Source organism: Herpailurus yagouaroundi, unplaced genomic scaffold, assembly GCF_014898765.1.
Source record: "Herpailurus yagouaroundi ecotype Mexico unplaced genomic scaffold, PumYag 203, whole genome shotgun sequence".
NCBI lineage: Eukaryota > Metazoa > Chordata > Mammalia > Carnivora > Felidae > Herpailurus > Herpailurus yagouaroundi.
In genome coordinates, this window is record NW_024412434.1 from 7,905,505 (window position 1) to 7,929,920 (window position 24,416).

A 24,416-nucleotide genomic window follows, 5' to 3' on the forward strand; every position below is an offset into this window, starting at 1 on the left:
AAGGAAAGGAAAGGAAAGGAAAGGAAAGGAAAGGAAAGGAAAGGAAACCAAGATGCAAAGAGAACTGAAGCTCATACAACCATATAAATGCACATCCAGGATGTTTCACCCAAGCCTCAGTGCTCATTCCATTCCCCAGCTACAGAAACATACACAACATTATGAATATTGACTCTCAATTTTCACTGGAAATAAATTGCCAAATTTAGGAATTAACATTTACGCTTCACTTACAAACTTTATATATATTTTTAAGTAGGCTTCAGGACCAGTAAAGAGCCCAGAACAGGGGCCTGAACTCAAAACCTTGAGATGAAGACCTGAGCTGAGATCGGGAGTCAGATACTTAACCAACTGAGCCACTCGGGGGCCCATCACTTACAGATTTTAAATGTAAAATTTTAAATGTAAAAATTTAAATTTTATATTTTAAATCTGTAAGGACTCTTCCCACAATGTTAAACGGCATTATATAACTATATAATGCCTGTTTTATAATACCCATTTCTCACCCATTAAATAAAAACCAGAAAGGCTCCACTTTTAAAATACAAAGACTACAAAAGAACTTCTAGAATATGCAAATAATATCTTTCCCTTTTTTTTAAAAGTAAACCCACAAGAAACTGGTGTTAGACCAGTAGATTAAGTTTAAAATGTTTAATACTCTGGAAAGTCAAAATAAGTAAATAAAGTAAAAAATGAATTCTGAATTTGGTGGGCAACTTAAGACTTAATAAACTAGAAGCTTATATTGACAAGGTTAAAAACTAAACCACTTTTTATATAAACAAAATCTATTTCTATATTATATATAGCATATACAGTAAAAACTCTAGGACTTCTGTTTATACTAGTCTTCAAAAATGTCAATCTTGTTTCTCAATATAAACTTAGTAAATGCAGGGGCACCTGGGTAGCTCAGTCAGTTAAGCACCTGACTTCAACTCAGGTCATAATCTCATGGTTCTTGAGTTTGCACCCTGCATCAGCCTCTGCACTAAAAGTGCAGAGCCTGCTTGGGCTTCTCTCTCTCTGCCCCTCTCCTGTGTGTGTGTGCACCTGAGTTCTCTCTCTAAATAAATAAATAAACAAATTAAAGCACAAAAATCAGAAAATTCTCATGCACACATCTCAAGCCATTTACTTGGAAAGGACCTTGGAGATTATCAATCCAACCTTGTTATAAAAAGGGGAAGAAAAAAAAAAAAGCAGTAGCCAAGAAGTTATATGAACATGATTTGCCCATGGTTAAAAAAGCTAATAACCAGTAAAAAACAAAAAAAACAAAAAACACAACTACAATCCATATCTCAAGATATGGATATCTCCTTCCGCTTTACACGTTTCCACCTTAATTCTTGTTATCAAGTTAACAATGATCTATCTCTAGCAGCACAGCATCCCGAAAATATATCCAAACCCCAAGAGGAACTTTTCTTTAAAAAAATTTTTTTAAACATTTTTGAGTGAGAGAGATAAAGTGCACGGGAGGTACAGAGAGAGAGACACAAAGAATCAAAGCAGGTTCTAGGCTCTGAGCTGTCAGCACAGAGCCCTATGCAGAGTTCGAACTCACAGACCACGAGATCATGACTTGAGCCACAGCTGAACGCTTAGCTGACTGAACCACCCAGGTGTCCCTAAAAGGTACTTTTCTTATCAGACAATTAGAATCCAGTCAATATTCAGAGTTCTGGCTCTGTGATCCGACAACTTTACGTTGTAAATTTTATTTGGTAGTAGTTCCTTAACATGATGCTTTTGACATGTATATTCAAAGGCTAACCAATAAAGAGTCTTTGGAAATAACACTGCACATAATGCAAGTTCTCTATATGCCTCCCTGCCTTCCTCCATTGATACTAACCTTAGTGATACTGAAAGCATTACAATGTTTACAAAAAAACAAAATAAAACAAAACAGGGCTAACAAATCAAAACTTAAGTACCACTCTGCCCAACAAATGGAGTTTCTCCACTTAATTTGATCAATTCTAAGCCTAGAGGAAAAATCTTATGATACACCATTCCAACATCTACAAAAATAAATCAGTGCTTTTCAAAGCAAAATAGCTTTTATATTTTTTAATGATTATTTATTTTTGAGAGACAGAGACAGAGCATGAGCAGGGGAGGGGCAAAGAGAGAGAGGGAAACACAGAATCTGAAGCAGGCTCCAGGCTCTGAGGCGTCAGTACAGACCCTGAAACGGGGCTTGAACTCATGAACCGTGAGATCATGCATGACCTGAGCCCAAGTTGGACACTGAATCCACTGAGTAACCCAGGTGCTCCTCAAAGCAAGACAACTTTTAAAAACCACACACATCCTTAAGACTAAAGACAAAGAAAAAATTGGAAAAGGGACAAATATGTGATTAAAAAAAAATTAGAATACTCACATACAAAAAAAGTAGAAACCTTCAAAGTATTCACCTTAAGACTCTCCAGTGTCACTTCTCAAACCATTTATCACTCCTCCTCGAGAAACCATTTCAAAGCCTATAATATATTCACTCAAATATCTTAAGCTAATTCTTCAAACATTGGAGATGGGTTAAAAATAGTGAGTAATATGGGGCGCCTGGGTGGCTCAGTCGGTTAAGCGTCCAACTTCAGCTCAGGTCAAGATCTCGTGGTCCGCGGGTTCGAGCCCCACGTCGGACTCTGGGCTGATGGCTCAGAGCCTGGAGCCCGTTTCCGATTCTCTGTCTCCCTCTCTCTCTGCCCCTCCCCCGTTCATGCTGTGTCTCTCTCTGTCTCAAAAATAAATAAACGTTAAAAAAAAAATTTAATAAAAAAAAATTTAAAAAAATAGTGAGTAATTCAATTAAAATACTGGTAAATATGGTAGAAGGAATACTGGCTAATGTTTCATATCAAAAACAAAATGAGTTATTAAAGAGATATTAAGAATGATCTGCTACTGTGGCTCTTGGATTTTCAACAAAATATGTATTCAACCCCAAAAGACTTCAACTGAGCCACTGCTGGACTAGAATAGCTTATATTCTTTCAAAGAGTTTACTTTTTAAAAGTCATAGTTTTATTGTCAAGAGGCACAAATTCATGAGCCCAAATATGCCACATTATAGCTGCACTCTTTTTTTCCTGATCCAAAATGATCTTAACATTTTAATCATTTTAGGAATAAAAACCACAACACAATGAATCACTAATTAAAAATAACTAGAGCAGTAATTCTCAAGGGTTTACCCTTGAGAAATGGAGCACCACATATGAGAATTTCTGGGGAAATTCTTAATTTCAATAAAGCTCGAAAAACTGAATATTCAAATATAGGGTTATATTTGGAAAAGACACTATGCTTTAGGAAAAGAACAGTTAAAAATTAGTAAAAAGTCTGTAGCATTTAAAATGTCAGGGCACATTGGTGGCTCAGTAGGTTAAGCATCTGACTCTTGATTTCAGCTCAGATCATGATCTCACAGTTCATGGCATCGATCCCTGCATCGGGCTCTGTGTTGACAGTGTAGAACCTGCTTGGGATTCTCTCTCCCTCGCTCCCTGACCCTCCCTGCTCACTTGCACACGTGCACGCTCTCTCTCTCAAAATAACTTTTTAAAAAGTTTAAAAAAATAAACTTAAAAAGTGCTTTAAATGTCATTTTATTCTAATTATATATATTTATAGAATTATAATAAAGCTACTGGTACCAGTCTAAAAATCAGGGGTACTTAAGGGACTGGTAGTACTGTGATGGAATTAGCACATCAATTACAATTTGTTTTTAAATTTGTAACTAAAACTTTATATATTTTCCTCAAGATCTGAATAAACTATTTGCTTTCTTCACGAATAGTATAAAAGCAAGTTCAACCACTTTAGGAATTCTAAAATAGTAAATTCTTACTATTTTACTCAACTGCACTTGAAAAATTAACTCACTTGAACCCAAGTAATTCCCTGAAGATTACTACCACTTACCTATTTCTGACATGTGTTAGACATGTCAAATGTCATACCAGACATTGATTTAACATTACTGAGCATATACATTTATATGCCAGGCCTTGATACAATAAAAATTAAAACGGTTTCTGCCTTCTAGGAGCTTACGGTATAGCAGGCAAACCACATATGCAAACAATTAACCTCCCCATAAAAAAAAAAAAAACAACTGTAATATAAAAAGGTTCAGGCAAGTCTCCATACAATAAAGAGCTGGAATCTTGAAGGATTACCAAGAGAAAAAAAAAAAATGGGATAGGAGAGGACAGTTTTAGCTGTGAAAATGTACAGAAGGACAACAGCATTTGATGTTCTAGGACTGGCTAAATAAATTTACATGACAGTAGTACAGAGAGAGGCAGGCAGTAGGTTGAGAAGAGACAGAAATTTGGACTCTTGGCAAGGATGACTTAGATTTTAAATTCTTCAAATTTTCAAGCTATATTTACAAGCAAAACATCTACTCTGAGATGCTAGTTAGATTTCTGGCATGAACATAACCGTTCCCTTTTCGTTTCAGTGTCCCCTATGTACACCAGACAGATTTCCCAGATAAGTACATGACAAAGGAGGAAAGCCATATACACAGGCAATCGTGTTGGCAATACAATATTAATGAAGACTTCTAAGGGTTAATGAAGGGAATATGTTTAAAATTATAGTCTAAAATGTTTACTCAGATAGCAATGCATAGGAATGAGACAAAAGATCTGTTAAAAGGATGCTGCAATACTTAAAGAGGATAATGAGGTCCCCACAGGAGGAAAAAAAAGGAAAAGGAAATCAAGGATGCATTCCTAAGCATTAACCGGGGAATAATCAATTTAGGAAGAGATTTTAGGAAAGTAACTATGGAAAATATTGAAACATGCCTAAAAGCAAAAAAGACATGTGGGCCTGGACACCAAAGGGTAGGATTTACAGAATGAGAAGGAGCAAGGACAGAACATGTCAGGGAATAATAACTTCAGTGCAGGCAATAAGATGAAAACAGCAACAGAGAAAGGAAAACCAACATCGTAAAAAATATTATAAAGAAAGAGAAAACTTCAAAAAACTAATGGACTGAAAGGTTTTCGGTGGACTTGTTAAACAAAGAGATCATAAGCAGTTGCAAAAAAATTTTTAAAAAAACCTCAAGTGAGAGAGAAACAGCATAAGGGCAATGGGCTAAATCTAAATTTAAGTAACACTAAAACCTGAAGTTCACAGTGGCACTAGTCACATTTCAAATGTTCCACGAGCACATGTGGCTAGTGGCTACCATATAGATAGCTCAAACATGAAACATTTCAACCATATATTCTATTGAACAGTGGCTAACCTAGATTCTCATTTCCAAATGTGAACACTCAACTATAAACAGCAAACATCCATGGAATTCGGGGCACGCCTGGGTGGCTCAGTCAGTTAAGCTTAGTCTGACTTCGGCTCAGGTCATGGTTTTGTGGTCCATGAGTTCAAGCCCCGCATCAGGCTCTGTGCTGACAGCTTGGAGCCTGGAGCCAGCTTCAGATTCTGTTGTCTGCCTATCTCTCTCTGCCCTTCCCCCGCTCATGCTCTGTCTGTCTCTCTCTCTCTCTCTCTCTCTCAAGTATAGACATTAAAAAAAAAAAAATTAAAAAAAGAAAAAAAAAATTCATGGAGCCCAATAATGTGGAAGAGATGCACTAAACTCAAACAGAAAACCTTATGAGGAAACATTTGACATGGAAAAAAAACGAAAATAGAATTTAAATTCCCAGACTATTTCTATTGAATCAGATTCATAAAATTAAAAGCTATAAAAAAAAGTAGATTGTGCAAAATAGAACTTTCAATAGGTAGATGATATGAACACATCTTTAAATATAATTAGTGTGCTGAAATATGCCACGGGAGTGCAATGTATTCTCACTCAAAAAGCATCTGAATAATTGGCATGCCTGGGTGGCTTAGCTGGTTAAGCATCCAGCTTCGGCCCAGGTCATGATCTTGTGGTTTGTAAGCTCGAGTCCTGGGTCAGACTCTGTGCTGACACCTTGAAGCCTGGAGCCCACTTCTGATTCTTTGTCTCCCTCTCTCTCTGCTACGGCCCCACTCACTTTCTCTCAAAAAAGTAAAAATGGACATTTGAAAAAAAAAGTATCCAAATGTATACTGTTTATCAGAAAAGAGGGACGTAGAATATAACCAAAAAACATATAACAAGAATTCCGAAAGGTGAGGAGTCAGAAACAATTTTAAAAAGAGGGGGAAAGCAGTAGGAGTAAGGAACAACTCTAAGGGCTCTCTTTAGACTAAAAGAGCCATAAGCAGAAGTATGAAAAAAGACCCCACTTACAAGAGAAGACTGGTGAAGTTTTACATTTCAGGATGAAGAAAAAGAAAAATCTTAAAGGCTCCCAAGCTGGGGGGGTAGGAGAATTAAAGTAAAAGACACACATCATAATGGAAAACTACCTATAGATAACAACCAGATTTGAGATCAGACTTCTCATCTGCAACAATGAATGGTAATCGCCAATTTAGAAGTATCTTCAGAAAAAAAAAAAAAAAAAAAAAAAAAAAAGATTTGTATTTAATCTAGCCAAAAGATCATTCTTCTTGTATAAAGACAAAATGAAGACATGCAAAGCTTCACATTACCACTCATAAAAAATATCAGTTATAAATCTCCATGCAAACATATAGAACATGTAAGGCAAAAAATGTTTTTAAAAAATGAGAAGTGAAATCAACTATCATAATAGAAAACTTTCTCATCAGTCAGAAAACAGATCAAAATTAAAATTACTAAGGACTGATATTACATAGTTAGGGGTTACACAACTAAAGAACTTGATCTGACAGTTCTTTCTACCAAAAAGAAGATTATTTTCAAACATCCACAAAATACTTAATTATCCTGAGGTAAGGAAAAAATAATTCTAACAGGCCAAGAAAATTAGAATTTAGCAGAAAGTTAAATAGTAATTTTTAAAATACTGGTTTATAAAATTCATTAAACATTTGATTTGAGAGAGAGAGAGGAAGAGAGAGAGGGAGAGAGAGCAAGGGCAAACATGCCCTCAGGAGAAGGGCCAAGGGAGAGAGGGGGAGAGAGAATCTCAAGCAGGCTCCATGCTCAGCCCAGAGCATGACACAGGGTTCCATCCCACGACTCCAGGATCATGACCTGAGCCAAAAACTCCAACAACTGAGCCGTCCAGGTGCCCCAGCATTAAACGTTTTTAAAACACACTCCCAAATACTCAGGCTAAAAAACAGAAAAAAGACAAAACTGGAATCACATCGAGATATGAATAAAAATGCAATCACTCTGCATCAAAACCTATGCAGTATGAACAAAGCAGTCAAGTTTAGAAAATTTACAAGTTTAAATGTTTTCAATAAACAAAACATCAAAATAAACTATCCAACTGATTCAACTGAAGAAATTAAGGCCAAAGAAGAATCCAATAAAAAACGAAATAAAAATAGAAAACAAGAGTTCTTTCTCTGTAGCTTGTTTAAAAATACCAATATAAGAAAAGAGTCTTTGGTTAAGTCTGATTCTTGAAAAGTACAGGATACAATGTTAATACAAAAAAAAGAGAAACTGTTGTTAAATATAAATTTTAAACTTTGTATCAATACATTTTCTAATAAAATATTAAAGGAAGCAGGGAAAAGGAAATCAATAACCGCACAAAAAACGTGAGAAGAGCCAAAGTTCTACCACTCATTAAGGCATTAAGAGCAGAATTTTATAGCAGAATTCAACTACAACTTTCATAAACAGGTAATTCCAATTATTATTTAAGCTGCTTCAAGACACAGAAAAAAAATATTTCTCACCTATTTTAAACAGTGCTTCTCCTCTCACTTCTGGACATAAAGAAATGGGACACAAAATTAAAAAATAAAATAAAAACTAGCACGTCAGGGCGGCTGGGTGGCTCAACTGGTTACACATCTGACTTCTGCTCAGGTCACGATCTCACAGTTCCAAAGTTCGAGCTCCGTGTCAGGTTCTGTGCTGACACCTGGGAGCCTGGGGCCTGCTTCAGATTCTGTGTCTCCCTCTCTCTCTGCCCCTCCCCTGCTTGTGCTCTGTCTCTCTCTCTCTCTCAAAAATAAACAAACATTAGGGGGGGAAAAAAAACCACCAGCACGTCAAAACCATGAAGACCATGACCAAGAAAAGGTGCTTCAACATGAAGAAACATACTGTAGTTTATTATATTAATGAACTGAAGAAAAAAACAAAATCATCTCTCTTAACGGCTGCAGAAAAGCACGAGATTCAAGGTCCATTCCTGACAAATACTTTGGCAAACTAGGAAAAAGAAACCATCTTATTTGGTAAAATACCCACAAAAAAACTAAAAGTACTCTTACAGGTGAAACTATAGAAGTATGCCCATTAAAGTCATGAACAAAGATGTTCATTGTCAACACAATAAACATTATTTGTTTTTCGGGATTTTTTGGTCTTTAAGTTCATTTATTTATTTGGGGGGTGGGTGGGTGGGAAAAGGGCAGAGAGAGAGAGAGAGAGAGAGAGAGAGAGGGAGAGAGAGAGAGAGGGAGAGAGAGAGAGAGGGAGAGAGAGAGAGAGGGAGAGGGAAAGAGAATCCCAAGCAGGCTCCATGATCAGCATGGAGCCAGATGCAGGGCTCGACCTCAGAACTGTGAGATCATGATCTGAACCAAAATTAAGAGTCAGATGCTTAACCAACAGAGCCACCCAGATGCCGTATCAACACAATGAGTATTATCTGGATACCCATCTTTGGCAATAAATATAAAATTAAAAAATAAAAACAAAAAATAAAAAGATTATCCAGGCAGGAAAATATATTTAAGTATATCCTAGATATTTTTGAAAACATGAGGACTGCCCTAATAAGCAGTAAAATATGCTATAAATCTATAATAACTTAAGTGGAACCACATGAAATTGAGGATTCTTTTTTTTTACTTACAGAAATAGCAACATCATACAAATTAACCTAATATAAAACTACAGTGAGGGGAAGCAGCTGAAACGTACATTATTTCATCAACACTGCTGTTCTACTAATTTTAATGAAGAAACACATATAATTAGCACAAACTACATATAATGGCTACCTTGCACAGGCCTTTCTCTTTGGATACAGTCCTACTGATTTTGTAAAAATTAAGTAAACCTGTTTTAAAATAGAAAATGTGGGGGGACCTGGGTGGCTCACTTAAGCGCCAACTCTTCTTGATCACAGCTCTGGTCATGATCTCACAGTCCGTGGGTCCAAGACAGGCTCTGTACTACTTGCAATTCTGGCTCTCCTGCTCGGCCCCTCCCCAACTCGTGCACACACGCTCTCTCTCAAACAAACATTTAAAAAATAAATTAGGAAATTTAAGATGTTTTTAACTCAACCCATTCTACATTATCAAAAGAGAAATGAGAAGTGTCCACGTGACTGACATTTTGAGGTTTCCCATATTAGTAAAATTCCAGAAAGACCATAAAAGCAACCAAAGTAACCCAATAACACATGTCCAAAATCTAACTTTCTAGGCCTCACTCCTATATGAATAAAACTAGTTGTTTCTTGGATTCACCCAGACTATCAGGTTCAAGCCTGAGCTGTTCTTTAGCATTTCTAACCATTTTGATGTCAAAAGTGTTCATAGGGACCGCAATTCTCTTTAAATTCTACTTCCACTATCTTAACCCAAATCCTAATTACCTCAAATCTACAGTACGACAAGCAATGCTAGTAACATAAGGCTTTATATAACCAAAACTTAGCTAATGTGCCCCCAAATCAGCAAAGGACAATTTCAAATCCTAAATGTATAATGTGCCAATGTACAAGGGCATGGGGGGGACAAACTAGTGAACGGTATATAATCCCCTCACTGTGCTAATAACATGTGCTGACAAAGTCAAGTTTTGAACAGTTAGGAGTCACAGCTCCAGCAGTTCTGCTCTAGACTGACCATACTTAAGTCTTTCCACGAACTATGGAAATGAAAATCAACTAATGGATCTAAACACAGAAATACTAAAATGACTGCTGCATTCTGAAACCTGTTCTTCCCAAGACATCAAGAACATCCCAAAATTATGAGTCAGTGTCAGGGACTCACCCACTCCTTTTCAAGGTAGTAATAAAACTGGCCCAAATCAAAGGGGAGACTCTGAGGGGCTAAGCACTTTTTCCTCTTTCTCCAAAATAATCAACATTGACATTTAGCAGTTATATAAAAGAGGAACTATCATAATTATACAAAAATATAAAATTAAGGTTTACAAAGTATAGCTCTGCTTTGTGACTTTAACATTTTTAATAGTTTAAACGTCCCATGATAAATGAGACTCGGATATTTATGCATACAATACTATATATACAAATGCTTTAAAACCCTGAGAGGAAACCAAAAAAACGGCATAAAAGAAATTGGACCAAACCACCACAGAAAAGGCAACAGGCAGTATATTAGGTGAAGAAACTTTACCATGATCCTCTCCCTCATATGAGCCAAAATATTTCAAAATACCGCATTTTGCTAGCATTGCGTTTTGGCTACCAAAAACAACTAACTCTATTCAGACAGCACAGGTCAGAATCTTTCAGAAGAAGCCAACATATGTCACGCTCTTCTGGTATACTGTCACACGATTCAAAAGTAACGAAAGATTAAACAAAAGACTAACACTAAGTAAATATACCAGCCACACTCAGATCCTAAGTTTCTTTTAAAATGCACTTATTCCCAAAAGTCAATTTTAAGAAAAACGGTTTATGAACACCTGAAGTCAGCCAGAGCACGCCAACACCTGTTTCTCAAACAAAAACTAAACCAAGTTCACCATTCAACAGTCTCACGACAATGTGAACGCACAGGGACGGTGTGGGTGGGTGGCGGCAGAGGACATGGAGCATCAAGGACAGTTTTACCTCACGCAGTGATAGTGGCTCCTGGTACCACCCCAGTAGCTTAGCAGCCTGCCCAGTCACTGATACTGGTTAGAAACTTGTCTATCGTCCAGCACGAATTCTACAATAGGGCATCAGATGTATGTGCCACAGAACACTAGGTTAGGTATTTAACGTAGAACTACAAAGAAATTGTACTATTTATAAATTAGGAAAGATTAAAGAGAAGAAAATTCTTTAAAACTCAAGGTAACACGTTAACGTTATGATTTGGCAAATAACCACTCTAACTTCTAGATTCCTGAATCTCGCTCAGAGTTCCTCCTCCTCTTACATGTACTCTCTCTAGACCTGCACTTTATAAATAAATTAAATTCATGTTTATTTAAAAATTCAGTTTTCTAGGCTACATCCTAGAAACTGCTGATTTATAGTAATTCAGAGGCAGTCAAGGAACTTGTAGCTTTAAGTTTCTCAGGTGATTCTAATAAGCAGCCACATCTGAGGGAAATTACCCTTACATCTATCCTAAAAACCTTAAACTGCGAAGTCCTGGGTAGGAGCAGGTACCAAGTTAGAATGTGTCGTGTCGCCCCGCCCCCGACACGGCTCTCACTTGCCAGGCTCCTCAGTCGGCAACTAAAATATCTAGTATTTTCCTTCCTGACTCTAAAGAAAGCAGTAGCCTGAGACCTACACCTGCTGATCTACCACTTAGTGACAGGAATACGAGTAAACCTAATCATTTAGGGTGCCACAGTCAACGCACTCACCTAACTGCTTGGAAGTGTTTTAGATACCTAATAGGCACAACAATCCTAGGGGAACAGGACACAAAAATTCAGAGTATGTAGTGTGCCTAACATCACCTAGCTACAAGTATCAGAGCCTAGACTTAAAACACTAATCTAACTGAAAGAAGACTTCAATCTATTAGGTAAGGATAAAAGATAAATATGCATATTCTCTAAGAACTAAAAAGTATTCCTGATCAGTCCTCTGAGACTGATACCATCAACACCAAGTGTCCACTGAATCCACTACACAAATCTTAAATACAAGCCCCCAAAAAGGGCATAACAGAATACGGAATATGAAGCCATTTTCATAAAAATTCTGGAAAAGCTACCTGTGGAACCCTACTGATATTTTACGACATAAAAATGTATACTGTGAAAACTGATTAACTCCAAGTGACAGCATTTAAGACAATTTTATTTTCCCCCATTCTCCACATTTCCTAATTCTTCTATCACAAACGGGTCCTAACAGAGAAAAAATTTAGTACAAGAGCACTCTATGGCTCAAGGATTCATCAACTCTAACCATACCTTGCATTTTACATGGTATTTCAATCATCAGGCATATGAAAAATTTCTTTAGTGGGGCGCCTGGGTGGCTTGGTCGGTTAAGCGGCCGACTTCGGCTCAGGTCATGATCTCACGGTCCGTGAGTTTGAGCCCCGCGTCGGGCACTGTGCTGACAGCTCAGAGCCTGGAGCCTGTTTCAGATTCTGTGTCTCCCTCTCTCTCTGCCCCTCCCCTGTTCATGCTGTCTCTCTCAGTCTCAAAAATAAATAAACATTAAAAAAAAAAAATTAAAAAAAAGAAAAATTTCTTTAGAGAAATAGGAGTATGTGTGAAGCTAGATCATTCAACAGAATGATCATACTCCGCAGAATATGGAGAATATGTGTTGTCCAATTCAGTAGCCAATAATCACATGTGGCAAGTAAGCACATGAAATGTGGCTAGTCCAAACTGAAATGTGCTACAGGTGTAAAATACTGGATTTCAAAGACTTCACACAAAAACAGGAATGTAAAGAATCTTAAGTGTTTTTAAAATATCAAGTACATGTTGAAATAGTAATATTCTGGACAATTTAGTTTATAAAATATACTAAAATTAATCGTACTTTACTTTTACTTCATTATGACTATTAGAAAACTATACGTGGGATTTGCATTTGTGGCTCACAATCTTCTTCCACTGGACAGAGCTGCTGTAGATCCATTACTCACACGCAGCCAGCAACAGGGGCACCATGTGGGATCTTGTTAAAAAGACAGAGCCTTGGAACCAACCCCAGCACTACTTAACTAGAATATGCATTTTAGCAAGATCCCAAGGTGATTACTATACACATTGAAGTTTGAGAAGCACTGTTTCAGAAAACTCGAAAATTCATTTGCCTTAAATTATACTGACAATCCCACTACTATTCTATCTACCCATTTACTGAAATGTTATAAGGTGTCAGGCACTGTTCTAAGCAATAGGAATACAAGTTAACAAAACAAACTCACTCTCTGTTCTAGAGCGTATTCCACAGAAGATAAGCAAAAATAAACTAAAATACAGTTAGTTCTGCTATTAACACTTATTTTGAAAACACAAATTTGTCCCAGCACTATTGATAAATCAGGAAATTATTTGAGCATAACAAATTTACCACTTCTGAGTGGTTTCACCTATGAAAAACACTAACTGCACCCAGCTGAACCAAGCTACACAGGAATTCACAAGCACACCCCAAACATCTGCCAGCTACCTCGGTTCATCCTGCCAGTAGGAGTCTTTCTTATCCATCCACAATTTGTGTTACAACTTTACGAGGGTTATTTCAGGTAACCCTCTTCCCATCAATTCACAATAACTCACAATCTGCAACCCTTTCAAAAGATGCCCACTTCCACAAGCTAACTCCAGGTCTTTGTCAAAGTACCACATGTACTGCACTATTAATGGACTCCTTAACCATTTAACGTTATTATCTGAGGGAAATTTATTAGATTTCTATCTTTTTAATGCGCCCCTAACCACATTTTTCCCATAGGTCCTGTGGTGCTATTTTGCATAGCATGAAACCTTTCAGGAACACATGTCATGTTATAGCAGAATGACTATAAATAAATAACATCAAGTCATGTTAAATACGAGCAAGGAACAAAGCAATGAAAAGGATAAACGTTGCTGGGGATGGCTGTTTCAGAGCGACCAGGAACAAACACTAGGGAAGGCCTCTGGGAGAGGGTGCCATTTAAGCACATTATTCAGTGAAAGCGCACCAGGAAGACATACAGAAAGATGAACGTCCCAGAGAGGAGGAGCATAACATGCAGTATCCTTGAGATAAGAACGAACTTCTTCCTGTAAGGCCAGAATGGAGAAGCACAAACAAGGGGAAAGAGTGGTAGGTGAAGAGGCTGAAGAAACTCAGACACCAGATTACACAGAGTTATTTTCATATAGGCCTTGTAAGTAACAGAGAGTCACTGGGGGGTTCTGAGCAAGAGTGATGTGAACTGACCAGTATTTTAGTGGACCACTCTGGACTGTGGGGGGAAATGATTGTGTGAAGCAAAAAGAACACCATTCAGCAGGCTCTTACACAGTCCCGGTAAGAGAAGATAGTAGCTAGGAGTATAATGGTTGCATTTTAACTACTAAAAAGTGGTTATAAGTGCAATCCAAGTGAAGTATTTAGGCTACTATTAATTATTGAAACTGGAAAGCAAGTTTTTAGCACTATATGAAACCTTAGCTTGATCTTCAAATTATATTTCTAAGAACAACCACTTAAACAGGAATAATCCTCATCAGCCTGTTTCACAAAGAGTTGTTAAAGAATGAGATGAGAAACAATGTAAAAGAGCTTTCAAAATTATGATTTATCATATAAATCATAAATGGAAAGGAGACTCTTCTTAGGATACATTTGCAAGACCTAAGTAACTGGTTTTGAAATGATTAACAAAGAGTTATCTTCAGTTCTTAGGACAGAATCCCAGAAGCGGAGTAGTCCCACTTATAGAATGTGAGTCCCACTTACAGAAACCCTGTAAAGATGCCCCAGCTCATTGTTATCTTTACTCTTTCAAGCATAACATGATAAACTACATACACCACAACCATCCTGCACAACAGAAGACAAGAAGCAGATGCTTAACAGAGACAATCTAGAATAAGTTTCCTGTGAATTATGGACCAAAAATCCTAAATATGTTACACCAAAAACTTTAAATATATCTTACACAACTAAAAAACATTTTGTTCAATCAAGACAGCCTTTAAATATCAAAGCAAAAACTCTGGTCAACTTTCACATTAAAACTCTTTCTAAAACTAAAACACTGACTTGATAACTTGGTCTAGAACTACACACATATATTGTACCAATGTCAATGTCATGGTTTTGATAATGTACTAAATTAGGTATGATGTAACCACAGTGGATGCTGGGTGAAAGCATTAAGAGGATACAAGCAAACTGACTTTAAATTAATTTGTGCTATAGTAAACACCCACCAAATAAGCTTTCAATATGCTTAAATGTTTCATCTGAGAGTGTGAACAATCTACCAGAGTATAGAGGACCAATTTCTAGAGTCCACTATTCAATTTTATACAAGTAAATTTTCCCTCATTTGTAGAACTGTAAAACAGGGATGCTATCTGTTCTACCTCCCAAGAGCAACATGAGGATCAAATTAAACTGTTTATTTTTATAATACTTTCTAGCATTATAAATGCAAAGCATACTTCCTTTCTATTCAAAACAAAGTTATCTGAGTAACTATAAGGCCATGTTACACAAGTACCAGTCTATCATCCAACATGAAAAGCTTCAAACGTTACTAAAGTATATTTTAAAAACTATAAAAGTACCCATTATCCCCAAATAGTTTCTACTGAACAATTTCAAATGTTAAAGTATCCTTCGTTTGAAAATTAGATGAAAATACATTTCTGAATATCTCCAAATATATAGCTAAATGACAAAACAAGATAAAAGCTTTCACTATGCAGCTAAAAACTTTAAAATCTTTAGAACAATAATTACTAAACCACTAAGGGTACTTTACTTTGTACTCAAAAGATACTTGAATGCTAACTAAAAAGCTATGCAAATTCAATGAAGTCCAACAAATCAGAAAACCAATAAAGATTATCCTGCTATCAGTCAATTGAGCTGTCTCCCCAGAAAAGAGGTTTCTAAAAAGTATTCCAAATGTATCTCGTAAGTTTCTTAACAGTTAATTCTGAGAGGAATAGTATGAAAAATGGAACAACTCCCACGAGGCTGAAGTTTTGTGGAACAGCTTTCCAGAATCCTTGTAAAGATACCTTTCCCTCCTAAACTCATCTGTACTATCATCATTCTTAAATTTAGTTACTTGGTAAAATAATCATTTGAAACTCGTTCTCCAGAAAAAATACTTTCATAACCAAACAGAAAGTGTTTTTAAAATTCCACGAAAATACAAATTCAACCTGAATTGTATGCTCATACTTCTAAGGTCTGGATGTCAGCTGCACTTTTAAAACATGTCTAAGCTATAAAAAAAAAACAACAAAAAAACAAACCCTTAAGATTCTTGTTTTTGGTTATTTTTAAACAAAACATTTTAAACAAAAGACTGCAAATAAATCACAGAATACATAAAAAATAGCTTGATTCACGAAGTTAAAATATTATACTCTCACAGAACTTCCCTTTACTTACAATAAACCACATTCCCTTTAATAAATCCTAAAGGACAAAATTTAACTCTTAACTGCACATATTATGTTGCAATCAGTCTTTTAGCTAAGGATTTCTAGGATAAACAATCCGATAGACAATCCTTCTCAATAATTGCTTTCTTACTTTTCCTGGTAAATTACTTAAAGTCATTTTATACATCTGAACTGGCACTTTTCAAGGAAATCCAAGGTGCTATAGAAGACATCTAGTAATTACTGTAAAAAATATGTTGCGATGTGGATAGATGCCAGTAAAATCCAATCTCGGAAAAAAAAAAAAAAAACACATTTTGTAAGTTTCACATCCGTTTGTTTTGTAAGATGCAAGTTACAAAGCATAGCACATAGGCTTTTACGTTATTAGGTATTTACTAAACTCATTAGATCTTTTTAAAACACTAAAATGAAAACACATCTGATATTAAATCAATAAACAATGTAGTAACCCGTTCTTACATCAAGTTGTTTCTTAACACATGGGCAGAGAAGCCAACTCACTTCCATCTGACTTTGGGTAAAAATTAAAATCTAAAAAGATACAAATGTTTGTAATAAGATGATACTTATACACTTTGAAAAACTCCATTTCAAACACGTATCAGCAATCAAGGCAAACACCTGGAATCAATGTATAATGACAAAATAAGTATTAAAATGAGAAAATGACTTCATATCTTTAAAAGAATGGACACCAAATCTGCACTCCAAACTTCAGAACAGAGCTTCTATTAGTTAAAGTCTCCAGAGGAAGACAGAGAAGCAGCTAAAAAGCAAATCAGAAAGTGGGGCCTAAGTCGGCAAATGACTATCAGAAAAACAAGGAAGTTTCTTACAAATGGAAGAATCAGCAAACAGATGCAAAGAAAGAAAACTAAAAGCCTAGAAAAGGTATCTGGAATTCATATAAGAAATAAAATTAAAATAAAAATGAAAAAGGAGTACAGAGAAAGCAAGCAGTTAAGCTAAAACCACCACTAGCTGACAAGAGTCAGTCTTCCAAACTTGTTTCCAGGACAGGATCACATTTTATCTTTACTTCCAGGAATACAACACAATTGTTGCCCCATGTTTGTTGAATAAGTAACAGAATGGTCTTGGGATTATTTCACCTATAAAGGAATTATCAGGTACAGTTAACTATAAATGTTTGAAAGCATTTACAGAACTTTCCTAGAGTACCTAAACTGACTTCTTCCTGGATTTAGAAATTGATGATACATTAAACCAGATCACAATCACTAAAAGAGAACACAAGATACTTATCCATAAGGAGATGAAGTGCCACATCCTATTTTGTCACAATCACCAAAATTTGAAAAATAAAGCACAGTACAATGCAAACAGTACCTGCCTTCCAAGAGCTAACGTTTAAGATGAAATCCACTACATAAGAGTGATTGAGAATGGTATCATCTCAGACTGTACATAACACTAGGGAAAATTTATCCACAAAATTAAAAATATTAATAGTTTAAGTAATTTTGCCATCAAAGAACTTCTAACACTTACTAACCAAACCCACCTGCTACTGGTTACTTACAAACAAAAATATAGTTTATCTGCATAAGTAGCACAGAACTACAGCTATGTTCATCAGAACTATATTCACCTCCCATCCAATAACCATCTAAATTCTTCCATCTCAACACAATCTGACCATCTTCTGACCATCGCTAATTTCCTCAACCCAGTAACTATGTACAGAGGAGACCCATGTTTCCGAGTTATCTGAGCACACTGAACAAAGTTCTCCATCCCAAGAGGCAAAAAAGACCAGAAGATGCAGGATATTTTTTAAAAGGAAGTATTGAGAAGGTAGTTGGCAGTCAGAGGCAGAAAGCCACATGGCACTCGAGTTTCCTTAGTAGCTTCTAAAAGCATAATCACTGTTGAATATTTGTATATCAAACATGTTACCTGTTGAGAAATTTTATAGTGGGGAAAAAACCATGTTTTAATCACCTTAGTGAAATCGGTTTGTTGCTCAATACATGCTTTAGACATGAAATTGCATTTTTTGATAAATTCTGGGCAAATTAAATCTGAAGTTATTGAATTTACTTTTTCTTAGCCTCCCACCACAACGAACTTAAGATGAGGTAAGGTAGTAACTTAAGGGTAACAGCACTATACAAAAGAAATGAGGCATACTTTTAAAAAGTTGAATATTTGTATGAACACAGCATAGAAATTACATTAATAAGACCCTGGAGAATACAGAAAGTAACATTTTAAATCCTTACAACAAAAACCCATAAGAATTTTATAATCACAAGTGGTTTTTTAAACCTGTAAACTATCTCAAAAACCCTACTGAACTTTTAAATTCATAATGTATCAGTAGGAAATACATCTGAACTCCTTATAAAAGTAAATGAAGCAGCAATAAAAATTTTAAACTGAGCCAAATAAACTGAAATCTTTACTTGAAAAGGTGAAAATTCCTTCCTTGGAAAAATGTTCTGCATTTCTCTCATCATTAATAAAGCATTTGATAGGTTACATTCATAAAGGCATTCTCTTATTACATGCCATTGGTATCCATTTTAAGATGCTCCTCAGATCAGCACCTTACTTCTATAGTGATTTGTTTAGGGATTAATTGATGGAAATAAAATATTTTGATGACACAACCATATGGTCATGTCCACAGGCTGGAAATATCACTGCTACCTATTGTTTTACACAGAGCTATTGTTAAATATATGTGGAAGTTTCATTAAAAAAGCTACTCACCACCATCCCTCTCTCTAACTCTGTGAATATGCACATTTTTGGCCTTACTGTGACCTGTGCTGTCACTATATTTGTTTTCAGGACTATCAGATCTCCGCAACATTTTATTTGGTGGTGAAGGATCTGCGGCGTCTCGCATTTTTTCATGTCTGTGATCACCACTACTGGGGTGACTCTTCGATGAATACTTAAGTGCCTGTAAAACATCACCCCCCCAAAAAAAAGAGAGAAAGAATTGAAACTTTAAACTTAACAATAAACCAAATCAATTTTAGCATATGGCGTATTAACTTCAGTTTCGTGAACTTTTATCAATAAAATTAAAATTTCCATTTTCAATTCTGCCTCTAAGTTATTCAGACAAGACTTAAATGCCCCAGAGTTATGATAAGGCTCCTCATACAAATCATGTTCAATAAAGGAAACAAAAAAACACTTCATTAAATATACTGTAAATACCAGAAACCAAACACCTTGGCACATTAATTCCATAGTAAGTTTTTCTGCAAATTACAAAGTTTAGCCCAAAGTAGAAACTCATGTACTAGTTCCATCGTCTGTGACCTTGTATACTAGTGTAATCTTGTGTTCTACAACTGATAGGCATAAATAAGCAGAAGCAGGTTTCTGAAAACCTACAAAAAAAGAAAGCATCAGGTTCTCCAGCTTTCTGATTCAAATAAAACATTTCAGGCCTAACTTACCTACTCTTGCAGGTGTGGAAAAATAATTTTAAGGTATAAAAACATTGGTCAATACTTCCTATTTCCTAACATAACTTAATGGAACTCCCTCAGAAAAATGGTTCAGTTTTATTCTAACACACATTTAAGACAACCATAATAGATCAGTCTTTCACAGTGTGTAATTACAATGTTACAGAGGAGCAGATTCAAGAGAGTTTAATCTCTTGACTATCCAAAGGTAATGAACAACGATTTTACACTTCAAGGGACCTAAAGCTTTTAACTTGAGCTTTAACAACTCCGGCTAGCCAGTAACAGAACTATCAGCTTAGAAACCCCTTTAAGCGATTAAATGTACTAAGTAGAATGTATTTACTTCTGGTGTCATCTGATAGTTACCGTTTATGAGATTCTTCCCCCTCAAAACAGGGCCCACTTCTATAATTTTTAAAAACTTGATATGCAGAAACCGCAGTAACAAAAAGGAACCTTACAAACCTAGAGCCATCTATATTAGAATGAATTATCCAAGTATCCAAAGATCTCAATTCATACAAAGAGAAAAGCACTATCTCTCACTAGTAAGGCAATTCCTTGCGCCAAAACCATTCAAACGGGGAGGAGATAGTTTAGGACATACTAAGAGCTGCAGATCAATTAATCATTTCTTCCTAGGCCCTCCTAATTTAAGTATCATTACGTTATTTTTAGTGCCCAAATACAGTAAATAAATACGGCTTAGAAGTCACCTATCACCTCATCCCATCGATTCCTTCACACTGAAATAATCGAGTCAGGTCCTTCCTGGCTAGGAATATTTTTCCAAAAAAAAAAAAAAAAGAAAAAAAGAAAGAAAAAGAAAAAACAAACCCTGAACTTCCTCCAGTCACCTGTCAAAATAAGTCACTCAACGTTGCTGGAGAGCGCTAATGGCACCAAACACGAATTTTAAGGGGACCCGCGGTGCTAGTTTCAGATTTGTTGCACCGAAGGGCCTGTAGCGACTTCTGAAGCCTGCGCTCGAGTAGCAGTTCCTCCCTTCCCCCTCCGTCCCCCCACCCACCCCTCCACCCCGGCCTCGGCTGGTACCTGGTAAGGCTGCGAGTCCCCCCTCCGGTCGTGACAGCTGAAAAACAGGAAGAGAGACGGCGATATGAGACACCTCGGGCGGGGAGGAAGAAAACGGGTGCCCCCCCAGCGCCCCTCCCCGCGGGAGACCTACCAAACGTACCGGCAACGAACACACACACACACACACGACTCAAAGGCGGTAACGAGGGCGAAACGCCGCGAACCCGGCCCTCCGCTGCCTCCACACTCACTCAGTCCTCGCCTGCTCGCGCGGCTGCTCCTCCTCCCCAGCCCGATCCGGATCAGGGTTAACAACAAAAATGGCGGCTCGGCCAGCACCAGATAAGGAGGAACAGCCCCCCCCCTCCCCGCGCCGCCGCCGCCGCCACCGCCACCGCCCCCCGCCCGCGCTGCGGCCCGGCCCGAAACGAAAAGACAATTTACCCATCACTGAGTCTCTGCTGTTTCCTCGCATACATTACCATCAATGCCCAGCCTGTGAGTGTGTGTCGGGGGAGGGGGAGAGCGGCCGCGAGAGGCGGGCGGGCGGGCGCGCAGGCGGCGGGCGGGCGGCAGCACCGGCACCAGGGCCCGGCGCGCCCTCGGCAACTCTCAGCACCTCCCCGTTAGTGGCGCCGGCGTTCCCGGGCCATCTCCCTCCGCCGACACCACGCTCACTCTCAGCCCGGGAAGCGGCGCCAACTACACGGCGGCAGCGGCGAACCGGGGGGAGGGGGCAAGAAGACGCGTCCGGCTCAGCCCCGCGGAGAGCTACCGCCTCCTCCGCCTTCTCCTCCTCCTGCTCCGCCGCCTCCTCCCCTCCTCCCCCCGTCGCCGCCGCTGCCTGGTCCTTCTCCTCCGCCTCCTGCTGCCGCCGCCGCCGCCGCCGCTGGTGCCGCCGCTGCCGCTCCACCAACTACATCCGGGCAACTCGGACGCCGCGGCCTTCGGAAAACCTCGGCAGTTTCCGCCGCGCCCCTCCTCTCCCACCCTCTGCCTGCCTCCCCGCCCCGCGCGGCTCCGGAACGCCGCCTTCGGCAAACCTCGGCCCGCCCCGGCCTTCCTCTTCCTCTGAGGCCTGGCTCGCCTCCTCGCTACCCGGCAGGTCTTTCCGGTTGCCGCTTCTTTTCCTCACACGCAAATCTGGCCGTTGCCGTTCCAGTTTAGGGATAGTCCCGCTCGGGGACCCGCTCGAGGCTGTTCCCGGGGGCTCCGGGATGCGCGGGGAGGGAGCCGCCTTCGGGAGGAGGACGGTGGGGAGCGAGAGAAGCCATCGCGGACTAAATAAAGGAGTCTGCGGCTGCTGCGCGTGCGCCCAGAGGCGCGGGGGTGGGCGGGTGCCCTTGAGTGAGCTCTTCGGCCGCCGGCCCCCGCCCCTTCGGGCTCCGGCGGGGTGGTCGGACGCCCCCCCCCCCCCCCCCCCCCGTTGGGGGGGGGGGGGGCGGTTACCAAGGAGCGTCCTCGGTTGGCAACGACAGCAGCCGCCCTCGGGGAGGTGGGGAGCGTGCCGCTGCTCCCTGTGGCCCGCTCCCGGGAGCCGGAACCCGGGCCTGGGCACCTGCCTCAGACCGGAAGCCGGGCGCGCGGCCGGCCTTCGGTGGGTAGGGGCTGCGCGGAGCTCGCCCGTCGACGCGCTAGAAGTAAGTGTCACCCCCGGAGGCGTGCAGGAAAGCGAGCTTGTCGGGCGAGGAAAGACGCAGGCGTTACGGGGTGTCGTACAGAATGCGGGAGGACCGGGCGCCCCAGCGGCTGTAAGGCGAAGGTGCCCGGTTCGAGGAGGGAGCGCGCGCGCGCGCGGCTCGGGGCAGCGAATTAAAACCGAAACTGATCTGGAGCGGGATGGGTTCCAGGGGAAAAGGGTTGACCCGCCTCATCCTTGAGGAGTATTTTCCGTCCGCGGCAGTGTCCTCCCCACCCTCACCTTTATTTCCCATTTTTCTCTTCTAGTTCCTCTTTGTCCTTGAAGTCCTTTGGTGAAAGAAAATTCATTCGAACGTTCTGCATGTGAATAAAGGCATAGGGGGTGCTAAATGGAGTTGCTACAAATTGAATTTTATAAACCGCTACCGGCGCAATGCCAACATTGGCGTATTGGGAGGGGAAAAGTCAGGTGTACCCCCCCAAAATTAAGCGTGGGGTGGTTAGTGGCTGATATTCAGGTGGGGTTTTTTTCCCCTGCGCTGAATTTCTTATAAGGCAGCATTAACTTAACGAGTAGATTGTAATAAACATAAAAGAAGCATATACTTATTTGCGTAAAAGAGAAAGGTAAAACGGGAAACCAGAAAAAAACAAGACCCCACCAAAAACCAGTATCCAAAAGTAGCTGACTTGGTTTCCAACAATTATCCTTATTGCTCGGCCTAATAAAGAGAAGGAATGAAGTGGGGAAGAGGCCCTGAAATCACAATTGATTGAAGAAAAAATGCTTACAAACCCTCATTTGTCAAGTCCCCCTGCCAGATGTTAAGATTATTGCTTTTTGTGAGGACCAGTAAAAGCTTAATACCCCTTGTGAGCTGTTGGTAACTAAAACAAAACTGCTAGTGACTGAAATGGGGAAAAAAATTAAAAACCTAGAGTCTTACGTGCAATTTCTAACACGTTTGTAACAAATGCACTGAAGATACAGGTTAGCAGAGTACACACGAATATATAAATCCTTTGCAGAATCTTTTTGAAAACCGGCAGCAAAAATTATTACTAATTTCTTGATGGTAATCATGTGCTGAAACTTTGACATACACCGTTTGATCAAAAGCCGCGAACTGGAGGAAACTACAAGGCAATGTACAGTTTTCATTATTCATAGATTCCATATTTGCAAATTTGTCTACTCACTAAAAATTTGTAACCACCAAATCAGTGTGCATAGCATTCATGGGCATGCACACAGTGGCAAAAAATGTAACATTCCCAGCTGTGTTGAACAAGATAGCACTCCCTTATTAATTCAGCTCTCATATTGTAAATAAATGTACTTTTCATAATATATATACTTTTGTGGTTTTTGCACTTTTCATGCTTTTTATTGGTTTTGCTGTTTTATTTTTTATTTATTTATTTTTTCCAACGTTTATTTATTTTTGGGACAGAGAGAGACAGAGCATGAACGGGGGAGGGGCAGAGAGAGAGGGAGACACAGAATCGGAAACAGGCTCCAGGCTCTGAGCCATCAGCCCAGAGCCTGACGCGGGGCTCGAACTCACGGACCGCGAAAACGTGACCTGGCTGAAGTCGGACGCTTAACCGACTGCGCCACCCAGGCGCCCCGGTTTTGCTGTTTTAAATGCCCCTCCAAGCGTAGTGCTAAAGTGCTATCTAGTACCCCTAAGCACAAAATGTGATGTGCCTTGTGGAGAAAACACAGGCTCTAGATAAACTTTCAGGCTTCTTATTTGTGCTCTTGACTGTGATGAGTTCAGTGTTAAGGAATCAATAATGAATATAAGATGTTTAAATAGAAACTGATGAAAATGTTGTGACCAGAGTGTTTCTGGAACCTAACCCTGTTTTCCCCTAGGAAC

General features: G+C 39.1%; 1 protein-coding gene across 12 annotated transcripts in view; it reads right to left on the reverse strand.

The window, feature by feature from the left end:
• The window catches only part of WAC (WW domain containing adaptor with coiled-coil), an 88,624-nt gene extending 66,138 nt beyond the window's left edge, over positions 1-22,486 (reverse strand). For 3 of the 12 annotated variants that reach the window (XM_040451099.1, XM_040451098.1, XM_040451089.1), the window contains exons 1-3: positions 21,334-21,473; positions 20,908-20,944; positions 19,133-19,346 (exon numbers count right to left, since the gene is read on the reverse strand). In XM_040451099.1, coding sequence (XP_040307033.1) covers positions 19,133-19,346; positions 20,908-20,944; positions 21,334-21,374 — 292 coding nt within the window. In that variant the 5' untranslated portion in view covers positions 21,375-21,473. Of the gene's footprint in view, positions 1-19,132; positions 19,347-20,907; positions 20,945-21,140; positions 21,161-21,333; positions 21,475-21,932; positions 22,229-22,338 lie in introns of those variants that run through there. The other 9 variants (XM_040451102.1, XM_040451095.1, XM_040451097.1 and 6 more) reach the window with 9 other exon arrangements.
• Between the last annotated feature and the right edge of the window lie 1,930 nt (positions 22,487-24,416).